General features: G+C 49.3%; 14 protein-coding genes across 14 annotated transcripts; 7 read left to right on the top strand and 7 right to left on the bottom strand.

The window, feature by feature from the left end:
- Positions 1-938: 938 nt before the first annotated feature.
- AO090005001389 (sterylglucosidase 1) lies at positions 939-3,409 on the bottom strand (the record flags this gene model as incomplete). Its single annotated transcript, XM_023237742.1, has 4 exons — positions 939-1,598; positions 1,667-1,985; positions 2,037-2,968; positions 3,026-3,409. The coding sequence occupies 4 exons, from the start codon at positions 3,407-3,409 to the stop codon at positions 939-941; spliced, it is 2,295 nt and encodes a 764-aa protein (XP_023089343.1).
- A 464-nt stretch (positions 3,410-3,873) lies between these two features.
- AO090005001388 (SKI complex subunit tetratricopeptide repeat protein SKI3) lies at positions 3,874-8,268 on the top strand (the record flags this gene model as incomplete). Its single annotated transcript, XM_001818263.3, has 3 exons — positions 3,874-3,989; positions 4,049-4,249; positions 4,311-8,268. The coding sequence occupies 3 exons, from the start codon at positions 3,874-3,876 to the stop codon at positions 8,266-8,268; spliced, it is 4,275 nt and encodes a 1,424-aa protein (XP_001818315.3).
- A 175-nt stretch (positions 8,269-8,443) lies between these two features.
- On the bottom strand, positions 8,444-9,175 carry AO090005001387 (OB fold domain-containing protein; the record flags this gene model as incomplete). Its single annotated transcript, XM_023237755.1, has 1 exon — positions 8,444-9,175. The coding sequence occupies one exon, from the start codon at positions 9,173-9,175 to the stop codon at positions 8,444-8,446; it is 732 nt and encodes a 243-aa protein (XP_023089342.1).
- A 234-nt stretch (positions 9,176-9,409) lies between these two features.
- On the top strand, positions 9,410-10,285 carry AO090005001386 (uncharacterized protein; the record flags this gene model as incomplete). Its single annotated transcript, XM_001818261.3, has 1 exon — positions 9,410-10,285. The coding sequence occupies one exon, from the start codon at positions 9,410-9,412 to the stop codon at positions 10,283-10,285; it is 876 nt and encodes a 291-aa protein (XP_001818313.1).
- Positions 10,286-10,725: 440 nt separating this feature from the next.
- AO090005001385 (DUF1917 domain-containing protein) lies at positions 10,726-11,760 on the bottom strand (the record flags this gene model as incomplete). Its single annotated transcript, XM_023237762.1, has 2 exons — positions 10,726-11,619; positions 11,728-11,760. 2 exons carry the CDS (start codon positions 11,758-11,760, stop codon positions 10,726-10,728), a joined length of 927 nt encoding a protein of 308 aa, XP_023089341.1.
- A 541-nt stretch (positions 11,761-12,301) lies between these two features.
- AO090005001384 (epoxide hydrolase family protein) lies at positions 12,302-13,915 on the bottom strand (the record flags this gene model as incomplete). Its single annotated transcript, XM_023237769.1, has 7 exons — positions 12,302-12,388; positions 12,438-12,584; positions 12,655-12,775; positions 12,852-13,041; positions 13,160-13,432; positions 13,494-13,627; positions 13,695-13,915. The coding sequence occupies 7 exons, from the start codon at positions 13,913-13,915 to the stop codon at positions 12,302-12,304; spliced, it is 1,173 nt and encodes a 390-aa protein (XP_023089340.1).
- A 607-nt stretch (positions 13,916-14,522) lies between these two features.
- On the top strand, positions 14,523-16,073 carry AO090005001383 (NAD-dependent succinate-semialdehyde dehydrogenase; the record flags this gene model as incomplete). Its single annotated transcript, XM_001818258.1, has 2 exons — positions 14,523-15,898; positions 15,953-16,073. The coding sequence occupies 2 exons, from the start codon at positions 14,523-14,525 to the stop codon at positions 16,071-16,073; spliced, it is 1,497 nt and encodes a 498-aa protein (XP_001818310.1).
- A 323-nt stretch (positions 16,074-16,396) lies between these two features.
- Positions 16,397-17,836, top strand: AO090005001382 (uncharacterized protein; the record flags this gene model as incomplete). Its single annotated transcript, XM_001818257.1, has 2 exons — positions 16,397-16,602; positions 16,780-17,836. The coding sequence occupies 2 exons, from the start codon at positions 16,397-16,399 to the stop codon at positions 17,834-17,836; spliced, it is 1,263 nt and encodes a 420-aa protein (XP_001818309.1).
- A 144-nt stretch (positions 17,837-17,980) lies between these two features.
- On the bottom strand, positions 17,981-18,887 carry rpnL (proteasome regulatory particle lid subunit rpnL; the record flags this gene model as incomplete). The annotated part of the gene is made up of 2 exons (XM_001818256.3): positions 17,981-18,259; positions 18,324-18,887. The coding sequence occupies 2 exons, from the start codon at positions 18,885-18,887 to the stop codon at positions 17,981-17,983; spliced, it is 843 nt and encodes a 280-aa protein (XP_001818308.1).
- Positions 18,888-19,351: 464 nt separating this feature from the next.
- AO090005001380 (S53 family peptidase) lies at positions 19,352-21,177 on the bottom strand (the record flags this gene model as incomplete). The annotated part of the gene is made up of 2 exons (XM_001818255.3): positions 19,352-19,628; positions 19,682-21,177. The coding sequence occupies 2 exons, from the start codon at positions 21,175-21,177 to the stop codon at positions 19,352-19,354; spliced, it is 1,773 nt and encodes a 590-aa protein (XP_001818307.3).
- Positions 21,178-22,208: 1,031 nt separating this feature from the next.
- AO090005001379 (uncharacterized protein) lies at positions 22,209-22,648 on the top strand (the record flags this gene model as incomplete). The annotated part of the gene is made up of 3 exons (XM_023237802.1): positions 22,209-22,419; positions 22,488-22,583; positions 22,611-22,648. 3 exons carry the CDS (start codon positions 22,209-22,211, stop codon positions 22,646-22,648), a joined length of 345 nt encoding a protein of 114 aa, XP_023089339.1.
- Positions 22,649-23,053: 405 nt separating this feature from the next.
- AO090005001378 (uncharacterized protein) lies at positions 23,054-23,523 on the bottom strand (the record flags this gene model as incomplete). Its single annotated transcript, XM_023237809.1, has 2 exons — positions 23,054-23,070; positions 23,229-23,523. The coding sequence occupies 2 exons, from the start codon at positions 23,521-23,523 to the stop codon at positions 23,054-23,056; spliced, it is 312 nt and encodes a 103-aa protein (XP_023089338.1).
- A 92-nt stretch (positions 23,524-23,615) lies between these two features.
- Positions 23,616-24,409, top strand: AO090005001377 (uncharacterized protein; the record flags this gene model as incomplete). Its single annotated transcript, XM_023237816.1, has 3 exons — positions 23,616-23,714; positions 23,844-24,140; positions 24,371-24,409. 3 exons carry the CDS (start codon positions 23,616-23,618, stop codon positions 24,407-24,409), a joined length of 435 nt encoding a protein of 144 aa, XP_023089337.1.
- Positions 24,410-24,926: 517 nt separating this feature from the next.
- Positions 24,927-25,392, top strand: AO090005001376 (putative NUDIX domain; the record flags this gene model as incomplete). Its single annotated transcript, XM_023237821.1, has 2 exons — positions 24,927-25,238; positions 25,318-25,392. 2 exons carry the CDS (start codon positions 24,927-24,929, stop codon positions 25,390-25,392), a joined length of 387 nt encoding a protein of 128 aa, XP_023089336.1.
- Positions 25,393-26,742: the final 1,350 nt, after the last annotated feature.

Genomic DNA, 26,742 nt, shown 5'->3' on the forward strand with positions numbered 1-26,742 from the left:
TTCAATTCCTTCTAAGTAGTTGTTGGAGCAATCAAATCATGATCTAGGCTTTGTACAAGCCCTTGACTTTTTTTCGGTCCTTTTTTCTTTTTATCCTTTTTCTTTTTAGCCTGTCTTTTTTAAGTTTTGTTTGACAGGATCGAACGAGGTGCAGCAGATCATCAACAAGTACCCGTGATCAAATAGTTCCAGCGGGCGGACCACGGTCCAGAAGAGCAACTGCGCACGTCCGGCTCGGTGTTTCCTGCCTGTTCGGAATCCCGCCCCCGGAAAATGATTCTTAAATGAGGGATTAACAACACTGGGGAGGTCAATATAGACCACTCCAAAGGAAGAGCTTCAAGGCTGGGAGACTAGTAGTAGTTTTCTAAGACAGGAGGCGGGCGTTGTTGTGATTGGGAAAGAGGGAACCAAAAGTAGGAATAATCAGGCAAACGCCCGCCCACCTTTTACCCTTTCAGATGCTTTCACTGAATTTTCCACGCGCTGCCGCTCCAATCACCACACCGACTGTCGGAGGGGTTCCGCCCACACCGCTTCCTATTTATACTCTCTCTCTTCTTCAGTTTCTATAGTCGACTCGGGTCAACATGATTCACAGACGCAAAACGAGTGAATCATCACATAACAATTAAATTGATTAATTTCCATTCGGCCAACATCACGTTTGCTTCATTAAATCGATTTCTCATTCTGGTTCAGCCTCTAGCCTACTTCGAGTCGTTACCCCTGACGCTTGTTATCTGATCATCAAGAAAGTTTAAATCATTGACATTCTTTTCCCCTTTATTCAATCGGAGAAAACAATGTCAAAGAAAAGTATATAATCAAAGAACAAAATGCCCATGATTCGACGCATCAATAATGAAAAAAGAAAATTCTTAACTCCCAATGCGCCAACCTCAGTCAAAACTGAGTAAACTCTAAGTTCAATCCCCCTACATGATAGTACAGGCTCCACGTTGGCATTGTTCCAGATAGGTTAAATCCTCTCCGGAGACTTTGGTCAAGTCGCCTGGCTTGCGTTTGACTCCTTGAATCTTGATTTCCTGTTTTCCATCTGGGTGCCACCACCGAAGTCGTTGGATTTTCACAGAGTCAATCTCTGCATGGTCGATTGTCCACTCCCCACTGCTGACAGAGACTACGGATTGTATATCCGGAAAGTGGAAATCTGGCAAATAGATCTCGGTGGGTTGATCCCCTCTCACGGCCTTTTCTTTGGCCACTAATGACATGGTGAAGGTGCAATTCCGTAAGTCGAAGCCATGGTGCGTGAGAGAGCCGTTGGTGAAAATCGGGCTTGGTCGAATGTAGGCCTCCGCGGCGCGAAAGCCTGTCTGGTCTTTGGAGAGCTGAAGGGAAGAAAGTTCGGAAGTGATAGAGGCTGGCCGAAGCGCGTCTTTCAGATTCGAAGGTCCCACATGTTCATCTTCCATGTTACTGTGACTCTCTGAATAGGCTGGAGAATGAGGGTCAGACCGCGAATGTGATGCGCTTTCAATCGCTAACAGCTTACCGCTCGGCAGCTCGGGGTCGTCGAGGGAGTAGATCGAGAGGTCCTCGCCGTTCCAGTTATCGCCCCATTCATGATTGTTCTGAAGCATGAATCAGCCATTGGATGCTCGAGGAAACGTTTCAGCTTGGAATAAAGAGGGTCCCTTACCTGTGTTGTGTAAAGCCACAGTGTAAAGCCATTGGCAGTGCTGCCTTCCAGGGCAAAATGGTTGGCATCCATTGCACTAATTTGGCTACTATAATCGCCAGTTTTGTACGCATGTTTGTCATCCATGTCGTAGGGGATTCCGATCTCCGTAAAGATCATGGGATGGTTTCCCATAAATCGTAAACTCTCCTCTCGGAGATACTTGAGCTGGTCACGCAGACAATTCCGGATCGCCGTCTCCCCAATCTTCACAGCAAATGCTGGGGCGAGATATTTCCCACGAAGCACGCCAATTACATCAACGTTGTATAGTCGATTCCTGAAGAATGATTAGTGGGGTGCTAACGAACTGCAATGCAACAGGGCTTACCAATGCTTTGTCAACAATGTCAGGCCATCGTAGTAGTGTACGGCATGAATCATGTTGGGATCGTCATCGAATGATCCCTTGAGATCGGGGGGTACTTCCATGACAGGGGGCTGGCAAAGCATGATGGACTCGGGCCATACACTTCTAATGGCATCCTTGTACGCCCTATAATGCTCCATAAAATATGTGTTCGTGAAGACATCGTAATTCAATGGTTCGCCGCTTTGGGGTTTCTTAGCGAAATAATCTTTTCTGAGTAGTCGGTCTGTTGACGGATCCCAGACGCCGTGCTGTGCCCATAGACACTCGCCTAATTTCCATTCCGGATCTCTTTTCCAACCATATTTGTGATCATCATAGCTCGCAGGCAGCCATGCGGACTCACCCTCAGGGTCCACGAGTTCCCGACCAGTCTGGTGAGGGCCAAAGCCACCGAACGCCCACGTCGTCTCCTCGCAAGCTCGTCCAGATCCAGTCAACATTGCCTGGAAAGCAGTAGGGGATGTCCCTAACTGGAGTTGTTGGTCAGGCGGAACCACTGATATGTCCTGAACACCAATAAGTCCTCTATGGGGCTCATTCAAGCTTTCCCATCCGATAACTACTTCATTTTCCAGATCACCGGCCTCGTGGATCTTCTGCGCGAAATATCGGCAAGCAGCGATGAAGTGACCCTGAAGGTATTCTTGGATGTTCACACCATTGATGATTGCCTTGGGTGCAAAGTCTCGACCAGCCCAGAACAGGGTGAACATGGTCTGGCAGACAAGACGGGTGTAATTTGTACTCCAGATCATCTTCGGAAACTCTGCCGGATTGTCATATGTGTTTTGGACAAGAGCAGCTTCGGTCTTCTTGAAAGTTCTTGGGTTAAGTCCCGCTGCATAGAGAGTCCACCCTGGTGCACCGGATCCTCCTGACAATCTGGACCACTGGATGCTGTCAGTAACCGCGCACTCGGCATTAAGCACGGCAGAAGGGAACTATACCACATCCTGATGAGGGTCCATGAACACATAGAATTGGTATTGCTTCGCAATTCGAAGGACTTCAATGGTGAAAGAAATCCATTCGTCGTCATACTTCCCAGGACCTGCGTGTTCTATAGCCTCCCAGGTGAAAATATATCTTATGGTATTGTAGCCCCATTTCCGTAGCCTTGCGAAGTGTGTATGTGCGTCATCCAGCGAGAACGGGCGACCAACGAATGAAACGTCATCTGTCTCAAAGAACTTGTCGGGCACATAAGAAGGGGTATCAGGGCTCTTGGGGTATTTGGATTCTCCGGCGACATTGATGCCTCTAAGCGTAATTTCTCGATTATTTGGGTCTTTGAAGGTTGCGCCTTTGATCCGAAGCCGGGGAGCTCCCATGATTGTTTGAAATAGCGAGTAGAACTATGAATCAATTTGTCCTGATTTAAATAGCATAGAATAGAAGGCTAGCCTGGGACCTATGGGAGCTGATAAGTTAGTAGGGAATAGCTCAACAATGATACATTGCTGATGAGATCGACGCTTACCTCCCTACAGCGACCCGAGAAATACAATCTGTAGGGTCTCCGAAGGAATAAAAGATCCAGAGCTCAGTTCACACCGCTCTCCAAGCGCTGTAAGGGTGAGTAGATGGACGGATGGGCGCTTACGGTCTGGGGAGATAAGCGGCCACGAGATCGGCCCTCTGACGTATCACCACGCCCGCCCGCTCGGCTTCCCCACAAACCGAACATTTGCCTAACTTGGCTTTCTTCTCAACTGTCGCTCGTTTGTTTGCCTGCGATTCTGCCAGGTACTTTTGTCTGACTGCTAGCGCAAGGCTATGCGGCAATTGAGCTAGGATGTCAAGTAAGGCAGCCCTGAAAGCGGTGCGAACAGCACTGGACTCGAAAGATTTCGAGCTTGCGGCCGAGAAAGCCAAAGCTCTTGTGCAACAGGAACCTCAAAACTACCACGCGTATGTAACCCGGTCTCTACTCTATTAATACCTGTCGCTGACATAAATTTGTCCTTTAGGAACGTTTTTTTAGGGCTTGCGCTCGATAAACTCAACAAGACAAAAGATGCGGAGAACGCCTACCTCGCAGCAACCCGTGCGAAAGAGAATGACAAGATAGCATGGCAAGGGCTGATCAGTCTGTATGAGAAGCAAGGAAACAGCAGGCTAGACTCCTATCGCGAGGCGGTCATAAAGCTTTGCCAGATCCTTGGTGAAGCGTAGGTTTACCATTGTTTCACTTCTGACCGTTTGATAGAACACAAGTTGACCCCTCTCCAGAAATGACAGTCGACGCTGCGAAGAAATCGTAGACAAATATATTAAATTTACAAAGAAAAATGGCACACGGTCTCAATGTCGAAAGGCCCTCGAACTACATTTGCCGTCGAGTCCTATCTACGATATCCTAGAGGGTTTCATCCCGCACCCTGCGCATACATATCTTCGCCTGATAGAGATGACCGAAGCCGAAGAAAAAGAATTCATAAACAGGGAGATAGGAGAAAGGCGTACACGACTGGGTGCGCGCATTGAGCAAGTCACCTTGGAAGTGAAGAGGGAGGCCTTCAGACGTAGCGAACTCGAACAGCTGTATCGCGGAATCGTGGACTGGAGCCATGACGATGAGGTCCGGCGTACATATGAAGAGAAGATAATAGAGCGGGGCTGCGATGTTCTCGCCGTTCTTCCGACAAACGAAAAGAAGGCGAAGCGCGAGGAGGTGTGGGCGGCAGCTCGTGACATGGTCATTATCAAGCACCCCTTCGAGCTGGCATGGAGAATCTATCTTGAATGGCAAGATATTCAAAACTTCTCAGAGTGGGATCGCAATTTCCTAGAGGAATTTATCGAATTCTTTCCAGAAGCGGGGCTTACTAAAGTCCTGAAAGGTTTCTTGGCCAGCAACCTTTCACCATTTCCAAAGAAGCCCAAAGACTCCAAGGAGAAGGACAAAGATACTAAGGCAAAGGAACAGGAGGCCGAGGATGAAAATGATGAGACCAATGAACTCGGTGTTCAAGACAGTGTTCTGCTGATGGTCGAAGGACTTGAAATGTCCGGATCCTCAATTGTTGCGCATCGCATCTTGGGTGAATTTTACTTGACCCTTGAAGAGTACGAGAGCGTTGTGGATGTTTCTCGAAAAGGACTTCGCAACATTCAAGATCTGGTCAAAACAACTGGAATGAAGCTTCAAAAGACAACCGATTGTATGAATATCGCTCTTGCAAACGCCTTGATCTACTATCAGTCGCCCCGGAACCACCCTGAGGCCAAAATTATCTTCGAAGAAATCCTAAAAAGAAACCCAAAATCCACGAGCTGTCTACTTGGAATTGGTCTTATCCTCAAAGTAGACGAAGATTATACCGAGGCCGTCAATTTCCTGGAGCGTGCTCTGGAACGAGACCCATCGAACCTCAAGGTTCGTGCCGAGTTGTCCTGGAGCAAGGCACTGACAGGTGATCTTACATCCGGACTTCACGGGCTCCAAGATGTGCTTGAAGAACTACAAAATTCGGATCTGGAAAATAGAGATTTTAAATCGGAAACTTTTTATCGTATTGGTTATTGTCAGTGGGAGTTGGATCCATCGCCTGGCGCACGCAAGGACCGCAATGGCGCCTACGCTAATTTCCTTGCGTCAATCCAGACCAACATAAACTACGCGCCCGCTTACACTAGTCTCGGACTATTCTACGCCGATTACAAGAGGGACAAAGGTAGGGCGCGAAGATGTTTTCACAAAGCCTTTGAGCTGTCACCATCCGAGATTGAAGCAGCTGAACGGCTCGCAAAGGCATTTGCAGATCAAAAAGAGTGGGATCTTGTTGAAGCTGTGTCACAGCGTGTTGTGGACTCCGGAAAAGCTAAACCTGCACCGGGCTCGAAACGACGGGGTTACAGCTGGCCGTATGCTGCTTTGGGCACTGTCCAGATCAACAAGCAACAATATGCGAAGAGTATCGTCTCCTTCCAGGCAGCTTTGCGACTGTCACCGGGCGACTATCATTCATGGGTCGGCCTAGGAGAGAGCTACCACCATTCTGGCCGTTACATTGCCGCTACGAAAGCCTTCGAGCATGCCCAACAGTTGGAGGACTCCCTCTCCAACTCAGATAAGGAACAAGTCTGGTTCGCACGGTACATGCTGGCGAATGTCAAGCGGGAGCTTGGAGAATACGACGATGCTATTGCGAGATACGAGGATGTTCTAAGTATCCATCCGAATGAAATCGGCGTGTCTATTGCACTACTCCATACACTCACGGAAAGCTCTTGGAAGAGCCTTGATCTGGGTCTTTTTAACGACTGCATTGGACTGGCCCGTAAAGCGATTCTGGTAGCAACATCCCTAGCCCTGGAAAGAGTCGACATCTTCAATCTATGGAAGGGTGTAGGAGATGCATGCTCAGTCTTCTCCTATGTCAAGTCGAAGACTGCAAGAGCCCCATTAAACGAAGTACAGAAACTACTCTCTACCCAGCTTGAGTCTGCAGTTTTCGACATCCTTACAGATGTGGATGACGTCGGACAAGATCGTCTCTCGGAATTGAAAAATACAGATGATGAGGCCTGCAGCCCATCAGATAAATGTATGTACGCCTCGATTCTGGCATACAAGCGCGCCATCCATGTGTCAGCACAGGACATTCATGCTCAGGCGGTTGCTTGGTACAATCTTGGTTGGTCCGAATACAGGGCGTTCAGATGTATGCAAGTGTCTACGAGCACACCAGGCAAGAGGCAGTCGCGGAAATTTTTGAAGGCGGCAATCCGATGCTTCAAACGGGCCATTGAGCTAGAGGCTGGGAACTCTGAATTCTGGAACGCCCTTGGTGTAGCGACTACAAGTATGAGCCCGAAGGTAGCACAGCATGCCTTTGTCAGAAGTCTCCATCTTAACGACAGAACTGCGCAAGTTTGGACCAACCTGGGGGCACTTTACCTGATCCACAATGACATCCAGCTTGCAAATGAAGCCTTTACTCGTGCGCAATCTACAGATCCAGACAATTCCCAAGCCTGGATTGGACAAGGCTTCCTTGCCCTTCTATTTGGTGACCCGCGGGAAGCCAGGGGTCTGTTTGAGCACGCCTTTGATATCTCCAACTCGTCAGCCCCATTGCCTAAGAAGCAGTACACGTTAAGCTTGTTCGATCATCTTATGTCAGACTCTTCGGCTTCGAACGAGGTTTCAGCGCTGATTCAACCGTTCTTTGCACTTCACCAGCTCTCTTCGCAGGACCCATCCGATTTACCCTTCGTGCATCTATCCTCTCTTTTGGCTGAGAGAATTGGCGAAATATCAGACGCAGAAGCCAGTCTACGGACCCTCTGTACCGCTGTAGAGGCAGAATACGAGGTGTCCGAGTCAGCGTCGGCCCTCTCTCGATTCGCCCAGGCAAACGCGGATATTGCTCGTGTACTCCTTGCACGTCATGAATTCGAGGAAGCTGCTGAAAAGGCAGAGACAGCGCTCATGCTATCAGGGGAAGAAGATGCCGAGAAGTTCGATCCTGAAACGAACAGCAAGCTTCGCTTGTCAGCCCACTTGACAGCGGGCCTGGCGCATTATTATCTACGGAACATGGACAGTGCGATTGATATGTTCCGTGACGCTCTCCAGGAAGCGGACAACGCGCCTGAAGTGGTATGTCTTCTCGCACAAGTGCTATGGGCTAAAGGTGGCGAGGAGGAACGGGCCGTGGCTCGCCAACAGCTATTTGACTGTGTTGAGAACAACCCCGAACATGTCGGGGCTGTCACCTTACTGGGTGCCATTGCGATCCTTGATTCCGACCAGGACGCCATTGAGGCCGTCCAATCTGACTTGCAGAGCATGATCACGAGAGACGATATTGAGATTCACGAACAGACTAAGTTGGTCAAGCTTTTAACAGCCATGTCTACCTTAGGATTCACCGATAAGTCTGGGGTTCCCGAGGAGACAAGACGTGTTGGGGAAGCTGCGGCAGCCGTGATGAGATCACCTTATCAGCCTCAAGGTTGGATGGAATTAGCAGCAGCCTCCGATGAACCCTATCCCGCGGAGATGGGCGTCAAGAGAGCTTTGCGTAGCGTTCCACCCCAGGGCAACCTTGACGCAGTTGACCTGTCTACCGCATATGCACAAACCGGAAAGGCGAGTGATGCGCTCCGGTCGATTATGATTGCACCATGGAAACAGCATGGGTGGGAAGAACTAAATCACACGGTGTCTGCAACAAACTAATGTGATGGCTTCCACGTAACAAGAAGTTGCGCTTGTAGATAGTCGAGCAGATCATCCTGCAAGATGTCTACTATAGTTAGAGCACGAGTGATGAAATAGAAGTATCCCGACATACCTCAGATACTACTCAAAGACAGGCCATGTAATCGTAAACCGGACCATTCCGTTCTCAAGCCTACTGCTGTCCCTGCATTTCCGTGATTCTTGCTACCAATCTCTCCTTCCTTCCCTCTTTCCACGTCTGGTCCAAGGAATCAATCTTTCCCCCAAGAAGCGTCACAGATTCAGGTGTCAACAACACCATCCCACGCGCCACCGTCGCATTGCGCAACACTAGTTTAGCCCCAATGGGCAGTTTCCCTAGCGCAATGCCGTTAACACGCTTCAACTCGATAGCAACCGCTTTCGTCCCCGCCGCATCCTGAACGACCAACCGGTGCGGGCCATTGCTATTTCCAGTCTCTGGCTGCGCAGAAGCAGTATTACCACCGGTTCCCTCCGCACTCTGCTCCGGGTCTTCGTCCACGTTAATCGTCCGCACTATCTCCCGTCCTCGAATCGCCTCTCCACGTTCCACGCGCTCAATGGCTTCTACTTGGCTCCAAAGACCTGTGCCGATGTCTTCGATATCGAGGACTTGGACAGGGATCGAGCCTTGGAGTTGCCTTTCTTGTACGGTGGGATCGAAGATGTCGACGGGCAGGAGTGACGATGGTGTTCGTGTGGAGAGAGAATCTCTGAAATCCGAGGCGAGGATGCGGAATAACGCAGTTTGGGCCAAGGCCGAGAGAGGCACGTTGCGCTGGTGCGCGGTTGAGGCAACGAAGTTATTGAGCCATGCTGCTGAGACCGGGAGTGACTTGGTGCTCAGAAGCTGGAGGGCGATTTGTTCTTCTGAGTTGGCCATTACTTAGGACCTAGGAATGAAGTGGGTTATGTATTGTATGTAGTTAATGAAATTAAATTGATTTTCATTCCGCTGCGGAACAAAATCCGGGGAACGGACCACCGCTTAACCTCCTGACCTTAGCTGTTCTTTTAGCTTGAGACCACTCCTCTCTTTCTCTCTTTACCTCTCCATTGTGTTTATATATGAGTATACAGAACCTACACACTCACTAGACTCCCTCAATTTATCAAAATGTCCACCATCTCCTCGCCCCGCCCATCAATTACCTCCTCACGCGCCCACTCGCCCACCCCAGCATCCTCCCGCCGACCATCTCTCGACACCCTCAACACAAACGTCGGTCCAGGCCTCAGCGCCAGCTCGACCCCCTCCACAGCTCGCGCCGTCTCACCTTCCCTCCACCCACGCCGCAACCGCGCCGCCCTCCGCGACTACTACAATCTCAAACCCTCGGCAGCAGAAACGCCAGGAACCAGACGATCCCGCAGCATCCCCCGACCCACAGACGCAGCAGACACCTCGAATCCTTCCGTTGTCCAGACCGGGACGGAACTCGATAGTCCCGATTTCGATGCCCAGCGCTACGTCAATCATCTCCTGGCTACGTCGTCGCTGTCGACGGTGCTGAAGGCGGAGAATACGCTCGTCGGGGATATTAAAACGCTGGATAGTGAGCGCAAGGCGCTTGTCTATGATAACTATTCGAAGTTGATTCGGGCGGTGGAGACCATTGGGAAGATGCGGCAGAGTATGGATGATCGCGGGGCACCGTTGACTATGACCAAGACCTTGGGACCGGCTATTGCTTTTGTGGCGGAGACGGCTGGGGGTTTGATTCAGGAGGGGGAGGAGCAGAGACGGCGAATGAAGGAGGCGAAAGCGTCAGATGAGGTGGAGCGCAAGAAGGCTGAGAAGGAGACGGTGAGATGGGTGCTTGGTACGCCGGCTCGTCTGGAGAAGCTTGTTGCGGACGGCAGTCGGGAGGAAGCTGAGAAAGACTGGGAGGAGGTGCGGGAGCTGCTCAAGAAGTGGGAGGGTGTGAAAGGTGTCCAGGAGCTCCGGGACGCTTGTGAGAAGGTTATGGAGAAGAGCGATGAAGCTTCCTGAAGGATTGACTGTGTCACAACCGATTATCGCAGCGGGCTACCTTTGCGAACGCTCGCCGGCTGGCCTCTGAAAGGACGCTTTCAGGCTGGGCTATCAACCCTATCCACTGCTGTTGACAGACCGGGATAGCCCAGTACTGCTCGGCAGGGTCATGTTGATCGAACATGAAAACCTTCTAGGCACGTCTAGCAACTGCTGGCTCGGGATAGTTCCTAGTTCAGCTGCGGGCATCACTTCGATATTAAGGGAAAGCCCAGGAGAAAGTCGAGCTTGGAAGCACCAGCCATACCCAGGCTTAAACTCAACAATCACAACCTCATATCACGTTAAATACAGACAGCGAGCAGAAGCAGCTCAGACCGATCATAACGTCATGATCATCGATCATTGCACATATCAGATGCATAGATATACAATACATCAGCCCAGAACAAACCAAATCAAACCTTTCTCTCCAGAACCTCCCTACTAGAAAACAGACTCGCCTTCAAGCCATACGAATTCCCACTCGTAATCTCCAGATAAGTATAAGCATCACACTTATAATAAATGGGCCTCTCCTCCCTCTTGACCAATCCCACCTCCACCAACCTCTCCAAAATCCTCCGCACATCCTCCACATCCCCAAAATCCTTTGTATAGATAGCCAACAACCTCGCCTTCCCACCCTCTTCACGCGTGGCCACCTTCGCCGCAACGCCCAACCTCCCCTCGACCGTCTCCTCCACAACAATCCCCCAAACACGATCGACAACCTCCTCCCCAAGAAACAACATCCACTTCCCCGAAACCACCCCAGTCTCCCTGGCCAACGCGAAAATCTCCCCCTCCAACCCCCGCCGCAACGGCACCAACTTCCGGCCCCTCGCCAGCGCAGACGCCCCCTCCATCTCCACCTCAATAGTAACCTTTTTCGCCTCAAACGCCCTCAACATCTCCGTCCCCCGACCAACCAACCCCGCAATATCCTTCTCCTCCTGCCCTGCACCGGGATTATCGACATAGATCCACGGCCCAACATCCGCCGACGCCGTCACAGAAGGCGGTAACCGGGTAAGGAAGTCCTGAACAGTCTCGTTGGGTTTTCGGGCGTTGTGGAAGGTCGTGGATGTTGGTGTTTCAGGCTCGAATTGGATATTGGTGTTGGGGTGTGTTTTGGGTTTGTTGGTTGTGGGGTTGGTTTCTGGGATGGGTTGTTGTTTAGAGGCTGCGAGGGAGTCGTGTTGGATTGTGGAATAGAGCTTTGGATGGATGTTTTCCCAGTAGGGTTCTGGGTCGTAGGTCTGGGAAAGGTACTCTAGACGGGATTTTTCGTCTTCGGAGCCTTTTGGTTTCTGGTTAGTTCATTGTCTTTGTTGTTGTTTGGGGGTGAGGGATGATGTCATATTGTAAACAGATAAACTACTAGTATAGGCAGGATATAGGAAGAGATATATACGAACCATAAAAACTCGACTCGTCAGAAAAGTACTCATTGCTATCGATTATAGACATATCAGTAGTGCGCGTTTGGCGCTGCGGTGGTTTTGCTCGTGGCATGGTGGTTGAGTTCTGGAGAAGATGATTGTGTATGGTATTTGATTTGGTGTATAGAAGTGGAGGGTGTGCTAAGATATGGTTAGAATTCTCGGCGTGGAATGATGTCGTGAGGATTGGTTTTGCGATGTGTTGGACATGGTGGTTGTGGTTGGATTATTGTATTTATTTGTTTAGTGAGTCCCACCTGTCACGATAGCTTGGAGCTAGAGCTTTCTAGTGGGTGATCTGCTGTGGTGTGATGTGGGGTATCTTTTAGTTGGTATTTTGGGGGGGATTTAGTATCACTTTACGGAGTAGTGAGACTGAACTTGGTTTATTACAATCCTTTGTGTATGTGAAGTATCTTGTATTGATTACACACACGACTAGCTGACTGGATAATTAACGTGACTATATCACCTGCATACTCATAAATGGGTAGATTGAAATTTCCGCCGATAGAGATAAATAATCGAAACTACCGAAAAACTTCCCCATTTATATACTACTCCAAATCTGCTCCACAAACTCCGCCAAGTCAGCCTTTAACTCCTTAGGTTTCTCAAGAGCCGCGAAATGCCCTCCCTAAACAATAGTAAGTAGATTGATCTCTCTCTCAATACGATGCACATACCCGTTGGTGTTCCCTCCAAAAGACCAAATTCCCCGTCGTCTCAACCCAGCTCTTGGGCACGGGGAAAAGTTCAACAGGGAAATAGGAAAACCCAAGTGGTTTATGAATGTACCGCAGGGGATTCCCTTCCGGGGATATGGGAAGTTCCTATGGGTGGTAACCAGGCATTAGCACTAACAGATAACCTACGAACTCGAAACCAGTCTTCGACTCATACCTCTCGATAAGGGTAAATCCCTCGAGGAAAAGTGTCAGTCAGCCAATACAGAGTGACAAACTCCAGAATCGTCTGGGAGGGAAGAGGCTCGTCTACCCAGGTGAGGAATTTCTCTCCGATCCTAGACCTCGGTCAGACTATTACTTTTCGCCCGTCTTCCCTTTCCTACCAACGGAAACCATGTGTATGTGACATACCATGCGAGCAAAGCAAGAGGGCTTGAAGAGAGGATATGCCCGATGGTACTTGGTCTAGTGGCATGCTCAAAAGCATATGCGAGGCCCGAGGTCAGGAATTCCTGTCTTCGTCCGAGTCCTTTCTTCTCGGAGGCAGTGAGGCTCTCCTCAGGTACTCCCTTTGGGGGTGTCGCTATCGCACAGAAGTTCACTTCTCCAGTTGGTCTCAAGGTAATACTAATGTTGAGTGTACGGAATCACTTACAATGAACCGCTGTGCAGTGGTTAGCGTTCGAGAAACCAAACATAACTCGACAGATAACACGAACCTTTACAGCTGTCATGGTCTACTGCCAGAAATCTTGATACCCGGCTTCCGATATCGCCTCCTTGGGCAATATACCCACTTTCGAATCCCAGGTCCTTCATCAATTTGTCGATGACTCGAGCGGCATCGTGAGTGGTATAGTTCCTATCCACTGGAGGACCAGAAGAGAAGCCATAGCCCGGCAGAGACGGGACTATGAGATGATACGGCAGGGTGCTGGGAGTGAACTCATCCCGGAACAGCTGGAGCAGAGGAAGAAATTCCAAGAAGCTTCCTGTATAGCAACGCCCTGTGAGTCTACAAAACAAACCTAACAGATAGAGATGTTACAATACCAGGCCATCCATGAAGCAGCACGATGGGCACTGCATCCGGTTTCTCGGAGAAGAGGGCTGCGAAATGCAGCTGGATATCTTCAATCTCGGTTTTGAATTGAGGGAAGTCGTTGATCCGAGCTTCGCATGCTTTCCTACGCGGAGTCAGGTCTCGGCTCTGGAGAAAGTGGGTACTTGAGTCTATTCAGTCGAGAATGATACCAATCGAAGTCATTAAGCCATTTTTCTCGGATCTCGGTGAGCCATACGGAAGTGATGCCGAAGCGGGCGTCTGAGTGAGAATTCTCGTATGTCAGAGGGCCTAGCTTTGATAGCTTTACCAATGTGTGGAGATCGGTAAGCTGTTCCTGAGGAATGAACACCTTGAAGGCGTGTGGGGTAATCCTCGCCGTGGAGGGGAATTGGCTGAACGGTAGAGACATGGCTTGTCTATCTACGGTCGCAGAAATACTGTGTGAAGTGGTAGAGAATATAGAAAGTAATTATCAAATGCTCAACAGGGCAAGTCTACGTGCTGGTTTTGTATAGGCATGCAAGAATGCGGGGAAGATGATGATTAATTGTATTCAAAACAAGATTGATTTCTAATACAACAAAACAAGTCTTGTTCATTGGTTCCCACGAAGACATTGAGTCATATCATATCGCAGAGCTGACAGGCCTTCGTGTTCTGATCCAACATACATGTAACCTTAGAATGGATTCCTGAGATGAGAAACCGTGCAATGTCATCAAGTTAATATTATCTTAACTCCCTTCCGATGTATGGGGCACGGCACTTGAACCCTATCTAAGTCATTTATGATTACCCTCGGGATTTCATTGATAATCGGGAGGGCTTCCCGATCCCCGTGCTTCCCCAGGGTTTACGGATCACCCGAGCTCTCATTTGACTTACCGTTTTAAGAATAGGCTGAGATGGAGGTCTATACATATAGTCCAAGGACACCCCTCGCCTTATCCTCAACGAACTACATAATTCCAAGTCGCAATCAGTATCATTGCGATTTACAGAATAAATAATTAACCATGGCATCATCATTCGCATCCATCCTGAAGGACGCCAGTCTCTTCGTCGAACGCTCATACGTCAACGGCCAATGGGTGTCCTCCAACTCCAACGCCACATTCAATGTCACGAACCCCGCAAACGAAGCACAGGTTGGTGTTGCCCCTGAGTCCACACTCGACGATCTGAACGTGGCCATCGAAGCCGCAGCCGACGCATTCCCAACCTGGAGATCGGTGCCGGGCCGTCAGCGTGGCCGGATCCTGCGTCGCATTGCCGATCTGCTGGTTGAGAACAAGGAAGACATTGGTAAGATCATCACAGCCGAGAATGGAAAGGCCAAGGGCGATGCCGAGGGTGAGGTCATGTTTGCTGCCAGCTTCTTCGAGTGGTTCGGCGAGGAGGCGTCCAGAATCTACGGTGATATTATCCCACACAGCAGCGCCGCTGGCCGGACGCGAGTTATCAAGGAGCCTGTTGGTGTGTGTGGTTTGATTGTTCCGTGGAACTTTCCCTTGGCTATGGGTGCACGTAAGGTCGCTGCGGCCCTCGCTGCTGGGTGTACGGTCGTTATGAAGTCCGATGGACTGACGCCTTTTGCTTCCAACGCTATGGCTGTGGTCGCTGAGCGCGCTGGTGTCCCCAAGGGTGTCTTCAACGTTGTTACTGCGCTGAACAACACCCCCCAGCTTGGTCTAGCCATGTGTGAATCTGATATCATCAAGAAGATCTCGTTCACCGGATCGACAAGAGTCGGTAAGCTGCTGATGAAGCAGTCCAGCAGCACCCTGAAGAAACTGAGCTTGGAACTTGGAGGCAACGCTCCATTCATTGTGTTTAACGACGCCGACATCGAAACGGCCATCACCAGCGCCCTCATCAGCAAGTTCAAGGTGACCGGCCAGACCTGCGTGTGTGCCAACCGATTCTATGTGCAGGAAGGCATCTATGACCGCTTCGCCCAGCGTCTCGTCGAGGAGGTCAGCAAGTTCAAGGTGGGCAACGGTCTGGAGGATCCTTCCGTGACCCATGGACCCTTGACCAATGGCGTGGCGAAGGTGGAGGAACACATCAAGGACGCCGTGAGCAAGGGCGCAAAGGTCCTTCTTGGTGGAAACCGACTGCCTGCCCTCGGCAAGAACTACCACGAGCTGACGATCCTCGGCGACGCCAACGATTCTATGCTGGTGTCTAAGGAAGAGACCTTCGGCCCTGTGGCCGCATTGATGAAGTTCAAGACCGAGGATGAGGTCGTCCAGAGAGCGAACAACTGCGAGGTCGGATTGGCGTCCTATCTCATCACAAGCAACCTGGGCACGTCGCACCGGGTCTCGGAGAGACTTGAATTTGGTATGGTTGCTATCAACACTGGTGTTATTTCAGACGCTCCAGCACCGTGAGTTTCACCTTACCCCTTACTTTACAAAACATTGATACTAACATGCTCTAGATTCGGCGGTGTCAAGCACTCCGGTATGGGACGTGAAGGCAGCAAATATGGAGTTGACGACTACATGACTATTAAGATGATTACCACGGGAGGCATCAACACTGTGTACACGCGGTTGTAGGAAGGATTATTAATATAGACTAAATGAATTTCCTTTATATTCAATTCACATCCGCCGCTATTACCATGGCATCTCTGAGTACACTCTCATACAAAAGAGAACATTTATTGTTCGTCCACGGATAGATATAGATCAATCCATGGCCAACAAGTATATATACATAGCGAGCAACAACCAAATTAAATAAAAACAAACCAAAAATAAAAAAAAAATTTCACCGCCCACCACATTGAATTTCCACCCAGCACAAAAATAGCTCTAATCTTACTCCAGATCCTCATACATACATGCACCTAAATATAGAGCCAACGAACATCAACAAAATGACCTCCCAAACCCCTCAATCAGCGACCACAATTTACCTGGATCAACCCCCAAGCTGTCTGCAAACGTGTCCGGCATCCCCCAACCACATCGTTATAGGCACATACCTCCTCACCGAGACAAAAGATGAAGCGAACGATACAGTTAAACAGAGTAAAACAGGCAGTGTCCAGCTCTGGCGTTTAGACCCGGAAACGCATACTCTGTAAGCTAGTTAACCCCACTATTTATTCATTACCCATCTATATCCCCCTCCCCTCACCTCACCTCACCTATCCTCACTTAGAACCTACACATCATTTAACAAATTAAAAGAAAGAAAAGAAAGCAAAAAGAAAGAAAAGAAAACTAACAAAAAAAAAAAAAAAAAAAAAAAAAACAGAACACAAATCCAAAAAATCCCCCTCCCCACCGCAGTCTTCGACCTCCACTTCCACCCCTCCAAACCCACTCTATTCGCCATAACCACCAGCTCGGGCTCGGTATCACTCTTCCGACTCACCACGCCCTCGGGACAAGATCCCGAGATCCTCCCGCTCTGGAACAAACCCGTCCACGACGACCCGAGCATCCCGGCCTTATTCCTCGCCTGGACGCCTGCGTCTTGGTTGAATGGTGCTCATGCGGATGGGTTCGCGGTCACTTTCTCGGATGGTCGGACCCGGGTTTTCGGCTCTCCTGATGGTATCTCGGGTGAAGCCGATGGTGTATCTGATGTCGGTGCCGATGCGCTTGTGGAGGTGGGGTGTTTTGCTGTGAGGGAGATGATTGAGGTTTGGTTTGTTGCTTTGGCGGAGTTTCCTACCTCTGGGGATGGAGGGGAGAGATTCTTGTTTACCGGGGATGATTTTGGGGGCGTGCATACCCGGCAGTTTCAGAGTTATTCTGATTCTGGTCTAGATGATGGTGATGAGGGTGAAGGGGAGTTGCTGTCATCAGTGTTGTTGGATTATGATGATCGGGCGCGTCATCATACTGCTGGTGTTACGGCTATTTTACCTCTCCCGGTGGAATTAGAGGGTGGAGCGCCGTTGCTGCTTACGGGGAGTTATGATGAGTATTTACGGGTTTATCATGCTACGCGGAGGGGTGGTGTTCTTGCGGAAGTGTGTCTTGGGGGTGGCGTTTGGCGGTTGCAGTTGCTAAAGACGGAGCATTGTGTCCTGTCTGGGGGTGATGAGTGGAGGTTCCTTGTGCTGGCGAGTTGTATGCATGCTGGTACGAGGGTGGTCAGGGTTACGCGGACGCTTGGGGAGAATGCCGGGTGGGATATTGAGGCGTTGGCTGAGTTTACGGAGCATCAGAGTATGAATTATGCGTCTGATGTGTGGAAACCAGAGGGCGGGTATGATCTGCAGGGGAAGGAAGTGTCCGAACTGCTCTGTATATCGAGTAGTTTCTACGACCGGAGACTCTGCTTGTGGCGGGTCAGTGTATAAAGGAAACGACCAAAATAAAATATCGTTTAGATTCATGAAAGGATACGCTCGATGAATTCATTATGCAAGGCGACGGTATACAAGATATAACCCCCGGGGACCCGATGAAAAGGCAAAGGAAAATTCGTGACTAGATCTATTAGATTAAACGATCGTCTCTAGTTCGCGAGCGTAGCCAATTGCGTTCTCGATGATTGCGGTGCTGGCCACCAGGATATCTTTCTCGGACCGCGCGGCGGCCTCCGGCTCAACAGGGAAGTATATCCGTCCATCACGAAGCACCCATCCGCGCTGCTGAGCGAATTCAATGACCGCTCCCTCCGACTCGAGGAACAGAAGGTTCTTGGCGTTGGAGATGGGGAGCGAGGGGTACGCCTTCTCGGAGCAGTCGGCGATTTCACTACGGATGGTTCCGACCAGGACCTGATCAATCGGGACAGTCAGTATGCGCTCCGACAGGGGCAAGAAAAGTGATCGTGGCACGTACATTAGAGAACAGGCCGAAATCCTCTGAAGGCACTCTCTCCGACTTGGTCTCTCTCCACACCTTATCATAGCTTCCCTCCATCAAGTTTCTCTCCAGCTCCACTGGGTATTTAATGCATGGGTCGTCCTCAATGCTCTTCCCCTTCAAACTCGCCTCCTCAACGAGACCCTCCAAGACTGTGTGGAAACTGGTGCTGTCGCCCATGCTCAGCAACAGCAAAAGGTATAGGCCCGTGATCTTGCTGCGTTGGCTGGTCTTGAAGTCCACCTTTCCTGCATTAGCGCTATCCCTCTCCAGATCGTAGAAAGGTTGCAACTGCTGGTAGTATCGTGTGAAAGAGGGTGCGTCGGTTTGCCGGATGGAGGACAGAGCGCCGAGCTCCAACACTTCCCGGGCGAGAGCAATCAGCTCAGGTGATGTTGAAGATGTTGGGATGAGGGCATTCTGCAGCAGGAGGGTGCGCTTTGCGCGGCTAAGGAGGTCGTTGGCAGCATCAAACTGTTTCCGGTTGAGAGCGTTGTGAAGCTCTGAGACGAGAGTCCGGAGGTCGGCGCCGTTTGCCATAATGGGTCTGGATTAGGCTGTGAACTGGAGGGAATGTAAAGGCAATTCGGAGCGGAAATAAAAATGGAGTAAAGAGGTCTGGAAGAGGTTGAAGCGTAGGGAGAAAGATAAAGCGTGGTTTCGTGATTGATGGTCGATGATGGTTGACGATGACACCAGTTCCAAGAGCTTCTCCAGCGCATCTCTTGGCATCTGGTCACGTGGGACCGGCGTTTGCCAGAATCGCCGCATTTTATTCTTTCTTCCATTACATACAATACAGAATAAAAATAGAAAAATAGAAAAATCAAATAAAATAAAAAGGAAATGAACCAGTTGACACTGTGATTCTGACATCCATAGCAGAAACGATCTATATAAAGAGAAGTTCCAAAACTATATACAAAACTGGGATTCAAATTATACATCTCTAAGCCAGCCGTCGCCGCCCCACTCATGGCCCTTTAAGCGACCGCTCTCCTGTCTTATATCGACATAGCTTGTTCAACAAGTGCCTTGTAGTAGGGCGTTCCAAGCCCTGTGACGGGATCCCACCCAGGAGTTGCATTCCAGCTGGCATACGGCACCTCCCGTCCAACATCACCAAAACATCCTACCGAACCTCCATCAACGATGTCTGTAAAGCCAGTCTGGTTGAGAGAATAGAGCCACGGGTTGAGAAATCCCAACCTCGGCTTGTTGCTCTCCAGTCGAGCTGCATTCAACCGAGAGACAATACCAGCAAACACAGGCGCCGCAGCACTAGACAGCAAGTCAGTATCGTGCGTGGTAACCACCATGTTATAGCGACAAACCTGGTGCCGCCAGTTTTCAGAAGCTGTCCATGATCCATGATGATAAAATGATCCGCCTGAGCAGCAACGTCGGGAATAGCCCTTCCATTGGGGTTGTAGAGCCCTTCCCATTTGGACCCCAGTTGACTCAAGTATTGGTTGACACTACCATCCTGGTATGAAGGACGTGGGAAGTACTCTGAAAAGCCGCCTGTGGAGTAGCCAATAGCCATTTCAGGCTCTTTACCGTAGGTGCCACCCACAGACGTAACGAAAGGACAGGACGCCGGGTAAAGTGGCTGGAACCTTGTCCGATTAGTCCCGTCATTAGTTATGCACGAGTCCCCAACGCCCGAATCGCCGCTGCTAAAGATCACAGAGACTCCGCGCGCCCCAAGTTGAGCAAACATGTTACATGTGGTTCTCGCATATATTTCTGGCACGCTTTGTTCTAATTCACCGTAGGATGTAGTTAGAACAGCAGGCAGTTCGTCATCTGGGAGATCCAACAGATAACGGAGTTGTTCCAGGTACGGCTCGTGAGGGTCACTTGGGTCATTATGCCCCAGGTCACGTATGACAGGGCCACGCCCGGCGGTGCTATAGAATGTCGTGAAAGGGGTATCAGCTAGAGCAGCAGCGTACTGGATGTCCAAGCTTGCCTCGGAGCTGTCCTCCAAAGAATCTTGCAAATTGAGACCACCATTGATGAGCTCCACGGTGTAGTTATTGTCTGTTATATTCGGTGCGTAGAGGCGCAAGAACTGATGAAAGTCGCTATAGCGTGCATACTGGTCCAGAAAACCAGATACCCCAAGCCTGTTACGACGGTCTGGCTTGGGCTTGGAATCAGAAATTCCATAAAGCTTGCGGAGACAGCTAGGTGTGACTATTGATGAACAACCTGCAACTAGATCTTTAAGAGTGACAGGCAGAGCTTGAAGGAGTGGCGGTTCAGTCTGCGGCATAAGCTGCCCAAACCGAGTTGTTGGCTGGATCATCTGAACAAAAGATCGAAGTTCTTTGGGCACCGAATACTTGAGAGTCCTGACCACGGTTGCTCTCGATTTCTTATGCTCAAAGGTATAGAACCGCGTCCTTAGCAACTGCTCTGCTTGCGAAACGGGAACTGTAAAGGTAATCCAGCCTGTATGCTTGTTGATAGATGTAGCCGGTATATGTGCAGCCTTAAGCCAAGAGAGGACCTTCCGCGGAGCTACATCAGATGAATATAAGAAGTTCCGGACCTCGTCCCGACTCATGTGACGTCCATAGTTTTGGTTACCTGGAGTAGAGATCTCGATGACCCGTTGCTCGAATTCAGTGATTTTCTCTGGGTGTACTGCCAGCTGAAGTTCGATCGGCTTCGACGGGGAAGGGGTTCCGACATCTACCCAGCCATCCGGAATCTTTTCCAGGCGTTCAACGACAGAGTATCTGGGCCCGGTAGCTAGCGCGGCAACTAAAAGGTGAAGGACCAGGGAGAAGGCTCCTATAGTATATGCAAACAAGACCATCTGTTGAGAAGGCATATCAGATAAAGCCTAGTCAACCCGCTTCAGAAGGAACATACCGGGAGATGCATTCATTGGAAGCTAACCACCCTCACACATATGTAGAGGTAAGTATTACATCTTGTCCGATGACTATATAGCCCAGGTATCAGTCGCGTTCAAGACCTATTGCCATTCTGATTAGTGCAATTGGGGATCGAGGCATCGTCGCCAAGATCCACGGTTCACCTCATAATCGGTATGTGGTAACTTGATGGAGATACCATCTTCTAGGTCCATTTGGGCCACTTGGAGTTGGAGCTGTGAAGGGTCCTTATTGTGTCCCAAAGCAAGCATGTATAATAGCATTAGAGAAGGTCGGCAGTTAAGGTTGATCGAATAAAAGGTTCTTTGTTTCTTTCCCTATTGAACCCCGCATTGGGTAAAGGCGGACGATGCCCAATTTAAGTTGTATGAAACCTTCAAATGAGTGAGCACACCTTGCAAGCATTTAAGAACTGTAGCTAAGCGAATTCTCTTTCTTACAAATACTTTGGCAACAACCACATATGATCGGGCATTTTTCGTTCTGACGCTCCGTCCAAGTGTATGCTGATCATCCCCAGATTCCCCACCATTCGGTGCTTAATTCCGGTACCGAAAGCGGGAGACAGATCTCCATCTCGGATATTGACTTGTACTGCAGTGTATAGTATGACCGCTATATATAGTTGTAGTGAAGTGGGGAAGAGATCGATCCTGGTGAATAGTTTAGAGTGAACAAATCACGTCTGTCCACATAGCCTACAGACTGCTACTACTATATTCCTATGATCGACAGCAAATGACGTGGGCTCATCTAGCCACGTGAACATATTTAGACTACGATATATTATCCGCATTGACTCTGTACCCTCTCACGGTAGACAATAGACTCGCCTCTCAGGTCGTCGTCGATAACATCCTTTACTCTAGTCTACACGATGTCTGGTATGCCTCCCCAACAGCGATGCCAAATATTCTCTTAGATTTCGGGCTAACTGACGGTTTGTTTCATGTCCAAAGACTTCAGGGCTGATGGCTATTACGATAGCTGGTCAAGCAACCTCAACAAAGCATCTCCGGAAAAGCGACAGGGACTAGTTCACAAACATCGCACTCTTTACGAAATCATTGTCAAGAAAGGTAGCGAACAGAGCACAATTTTTATCAATCTTAAACGCGGTGAAGGTGAAATTACGAGGTCGACATCGGACCACGCAGATGGTGAGTTCCTGTTACCCTTGGCTCCCAATCTCATATTCTACGCTTATGAGTTAACCGCCTTTCATTAGTGATTGCCACCATTGGCGATGATGATTTGATTCATTGGATCCAGGGCTCGGTGAATGGTCAGAGGTTATTCATGTTGGGAAAGTTGAAGGTCAAGGGTAATACCACGGGCTTGACAAAACTAGATAGACTTTTCCAAGACCTTAATACGCTGGAGTCGTGATACTATCTGAACAGCATGGCGGATTGCTGTGATATTCTCGTTTGTTGGAACTGCAGAAATTTGCGAAACATGACAGCAACTATCCTGGCAAGCAGTCTGGAAGGGATGTTATGCCAGACTATCTGAATAGAGCTAGGTAAACATGGTTACTCTTAGGTAGAATCTACTCCCAGGAGTATACGTAGCATCTAAGGCCTCGCCAGGCATAGCCTTTGGTGGATGAAGTGGGAAAAGGGAGGCGACGAGGGCTTAGCAGGTCATCCCATCCCACACATAAAGGGGACAGAAGTCATAGCAATGCCCAGCTTTGGGGCAAACGGAGTAACAGGGCTATTAAGCAAGTTAATACAGACGCACGAGAATGGTGGCACAGACTAACATTCCTACGGAGTGATCTAAAGAACCTTAGAGCAAGGGATTCGCTGAATATGGTTCACAGAGTGAGAAACAGGAATAGTTTAGGTTATGTTCTAGTATTCCTAATCAGGTCGCAATATAAGGAAATAGCTAAGCAACAAGCTCCCACTCATCACCGCATCGCCACTCACGCCAGAGGGAAGGAAGGCAGTTGTGAACTCACTAAAGAGGAACGTATCATTTCCACTCCCACCAGTAACCAAGATGCCATCATCGTTGCGTATATAGCCATTGTCCTTGCCAATCACAGTAATAGAGATAAGATCACTTCGAATCATGACATGGTCCTTCTCGAGCCTGGTCTTGCCCGTGACGCGGAACTTGGTACGCTCGGTCTTAGAGGCGACGATGAAGCCATCATTGTCGTGCCAGAAGACGGTCGGGTCACTCTTGGAGCGAATATAGAATCTATGAAGGCGCCGGGTCTTAGTACATACCCAGTAATCCAAAGTAGACATAAAATGCAGTAAAGACAGGCATGGATAGCTTACGCTTTTCCCGATGTGTGATCAGATGCAAACTGGCCGGGGGATGAGAACTCTCCGCGGTAATGACCTCCTTGATCATTACTCAACTGGAACCGCAGTTGCTCCTTCAGAGTCTGGTTGTTGGAGCTCTCGAGTTGGTCATATGGATGGACGGCGTTTGGGTGAGTATAAAAGTCCGGATGGCTCTACCATGACTGCCAATGGTGATTGCATCACCCACATCAAACCAAGGTGTGATAGTGGCATTCTGCTCAATAGCGACTGTGTCGTCGGAAACCCCTCAACTCCAGATGGTACCGATCACAGAGACCAGAACTGCGTCAGCCGTGAGCTCCCCAAGTGCACGGAGGAAGGCTACGAGTGGAGCGAGCTCGAAAAGCAATGCCGCAAGAAGGGAAAAACTGAGTGCCTCGACGGATACCGTGAGGAGAACGGCCAGTGTGTCTCAGGCGACGTTCCTGACTGTGGAAAGAATGGTACCCTGGAAGGAAAAGACTGTATCGGCAAGAAGGAACCAACATGCTCTGATGACACATACTGGGATGGTGAAGATTGTCGGTCACCAGACGAGCCAAACTGTGGTGAGGGTAAGCGCTTTAAGAAGTAGAAGAACAAATGTGTGGCTGTTGCTGAACCCGTCTGTGATGATCCCGATACTGTGCTTGACAAGGTGCTGAACAAGTGTGTCCTGCTCAAGGGTCCTCAATGTCCAGATGGCCAAAAGTTCAACCCTGCCACACAGGGCTGTGTGCTTCTGCTCGGTGACTGTCTGGAGTTTGAATACTGTCCTGTCATTACTATCTTTGCACTGTAATAGCTCGGTCTATTCACGAGGCCAAAGGTTAGTAAACTGTAATAGAAGCCCATGCTGTTTTGTGTTTTATTCTCTTCGTAAGCTTCGAAAAGGGAATTCTAGGTCATTAACAAGACAAAGGCTTTGGCTAAGCTGGAATCCTTATCTTTATAGAGGTTTATATAGTTTTAAGAGCTATGCCTGATCATCCACCGGGAAAGGATGGAAAGTTTGGACATAGAATACTGATATAAAGACCTGGATATCGCCTTTTCTTCGACTGGCAAAAGGCTCATCACACTGTAATCTTCTACTTCATCATTTTGAAACTCCGCCCGCCATGCGTGGAATTGTATAATAAGAGTAAGTCGTGTGAAACAGAGAAGTCTTGAAGGTCACTTCGTACTACCCCTAGTCATGAGGGGTAACATAACTAACTAGTATGTGGACCTGATTTCAACCCAATCTCCTTGTTACCAGTGAGTATTCTCTCCAATTCCCTTGTCTTTCAAACCAGACCAATTTGATGACAATAGCGAGTACATCCTCTAGCATAGTTATACATTTCTAGCGAGCCATCATGATAACATCGCTATACACCTCCGAACAATTCGTCGAAAGCTGCGGAGCTATTCTATTCGACCTATCCTCCCCAAAAAAGACCGTATGCCTTATCCATTACCACCCCAAGAACGAATGGCTCCTTGCCAAGGGACGTCGCAATTGCGGTGAATCCCGACATGAGGCCGCACTACGCGAAGTCCGCGAAGAGACTGGCTATCAAGCCCGTCTTCATCCCGTCACAATATACATTCGTGCACCTCCGATGGACGAACAGGGACATATGCCAGATGAACCTCGCTGTTATCCGGATCTCACTGAGCCCTTCATGGTAACTATACGGCAGTTCGGTGGTGATGGTGCTACTGGTGTCAAGATTATTTGGTGGTATATTGCTGCTTTGGATGAAGGGGCGGTTGCTGGATCTGCTGGTAAGGCGGAGGAGGAGTTTACTGCAAGATTCTTTCCATTGGAGGAGGCGGTAGAGAAGCTTAGTTTCCGGGATGATTGGGCTGTTCTTCAGAAGGCGATTGCATTGGTGGAAGGTCATTGAGTCAGTTAGTTACTTTGTTTGACTTTGGGCGGGAGCTGAGTTGATGCGACGGGGTGGATGATACGCGGTTTAGATCATCGACTAGAGTTAACTAACAAGGAACACGAGCTATCGTAAAGGCTATGAATGTGATTACTTCGGTTGACGTTGCCTACGGGTGATTTCTTGTCCGGATATCAGCCCCTACCCAGAGTCAGTGACAATGGCTCAGCTAAGCGATGCTAGCAGCGTCATGCTGTGCTAGTACCATTCGAAAAACCTTCTAAACAAGCCACAGAGCCCTTGAACTTACCAGTTAGAACTTCCGAAACATAGCACCGAGCAAAACCTGCTATCAACTCATAGTTCAGCAGAACACCAATTTCCAAGTCCCTCACAGCCCTAATTCTCCACACCAGACAGCTCGGCCCGAACAGCTACTGTCGGTGTCTCAATAGCATGAGAGCCAAGAAAGACAATTCTTCAAAAAGTGTCTATCACACCGCTATACCCAGTTCTACCTAATAAAACTTCAACCATTACTTGCCGGGTTTCACAGATCGGATAATGTTTCGTAAACTCAACGATTGTCAGCGGCTAAAAATAGCCGGCATATTCGGGAGGATCCACAACAGTACCAAACATCATAGATTCGGGGAACAGTCGGGTCCCTAGGGCTCCGTGATAATGAATTTTCCGGCTACTCTATACCAGACGTCATTATTCCCGATACATCCCCGGTAGACCGATGATTGACATAGCAAGTAGGAGGTGAATGCTCATCGTTACTGTAATTGATCGGTGTAGTTGGAATTGTCGGTACTCGCTGTCAACTTGAGCATACATCATGAGTTGTAGATTGTAGCTACAGTAGTCAGAAAGAGGTATAAATACACTTCTGGAGACTCTTCATATCCTCATTATCACAAACTACAACATCTACTTGATATCCAGTCTTCAAGTTCGTTCAAATCTCTACAACAATGCGTTTCACCGTCCTCGCCGCTCTCGCCTTTGTTGGCGCTGCTCTTGCTACTCCTCAGGCTAAGGTTCGTCAATTAACCCTCTCCTCTCTATATAGAGATTCTATTGTTGTATACATATTAATCGATCTAGATTGCCACCGGCCAACCCTGCAAGGCAGATGGAAGCATGGGAGTCTGCGATAGTGGTCTTTGCGTGGTATGTCATACACTGCTCAACATTCATAGAAGTCATTCCTTGGAATGAGTAACTGATCAACATACGTGAATAGCAAACCCCCGACCAGACCCAGGGTGTGTGTCAGTAAGCTTCTGTAAGG

The sequence above is a fragment of the Aspergillus oryzae genome, chromosome 1 (assembly GCF_000184455.2).
Source record: "Aspergillus oryzae RIB40 DNA, chromosome 1".
Taxonomy (NCBI): Eukaryota; Fungi; Ascomycota; class Eurotiomycetes; order Eurotiales; family Aspergillaceae; genus Aspergillus; species Aspergillus oryzae.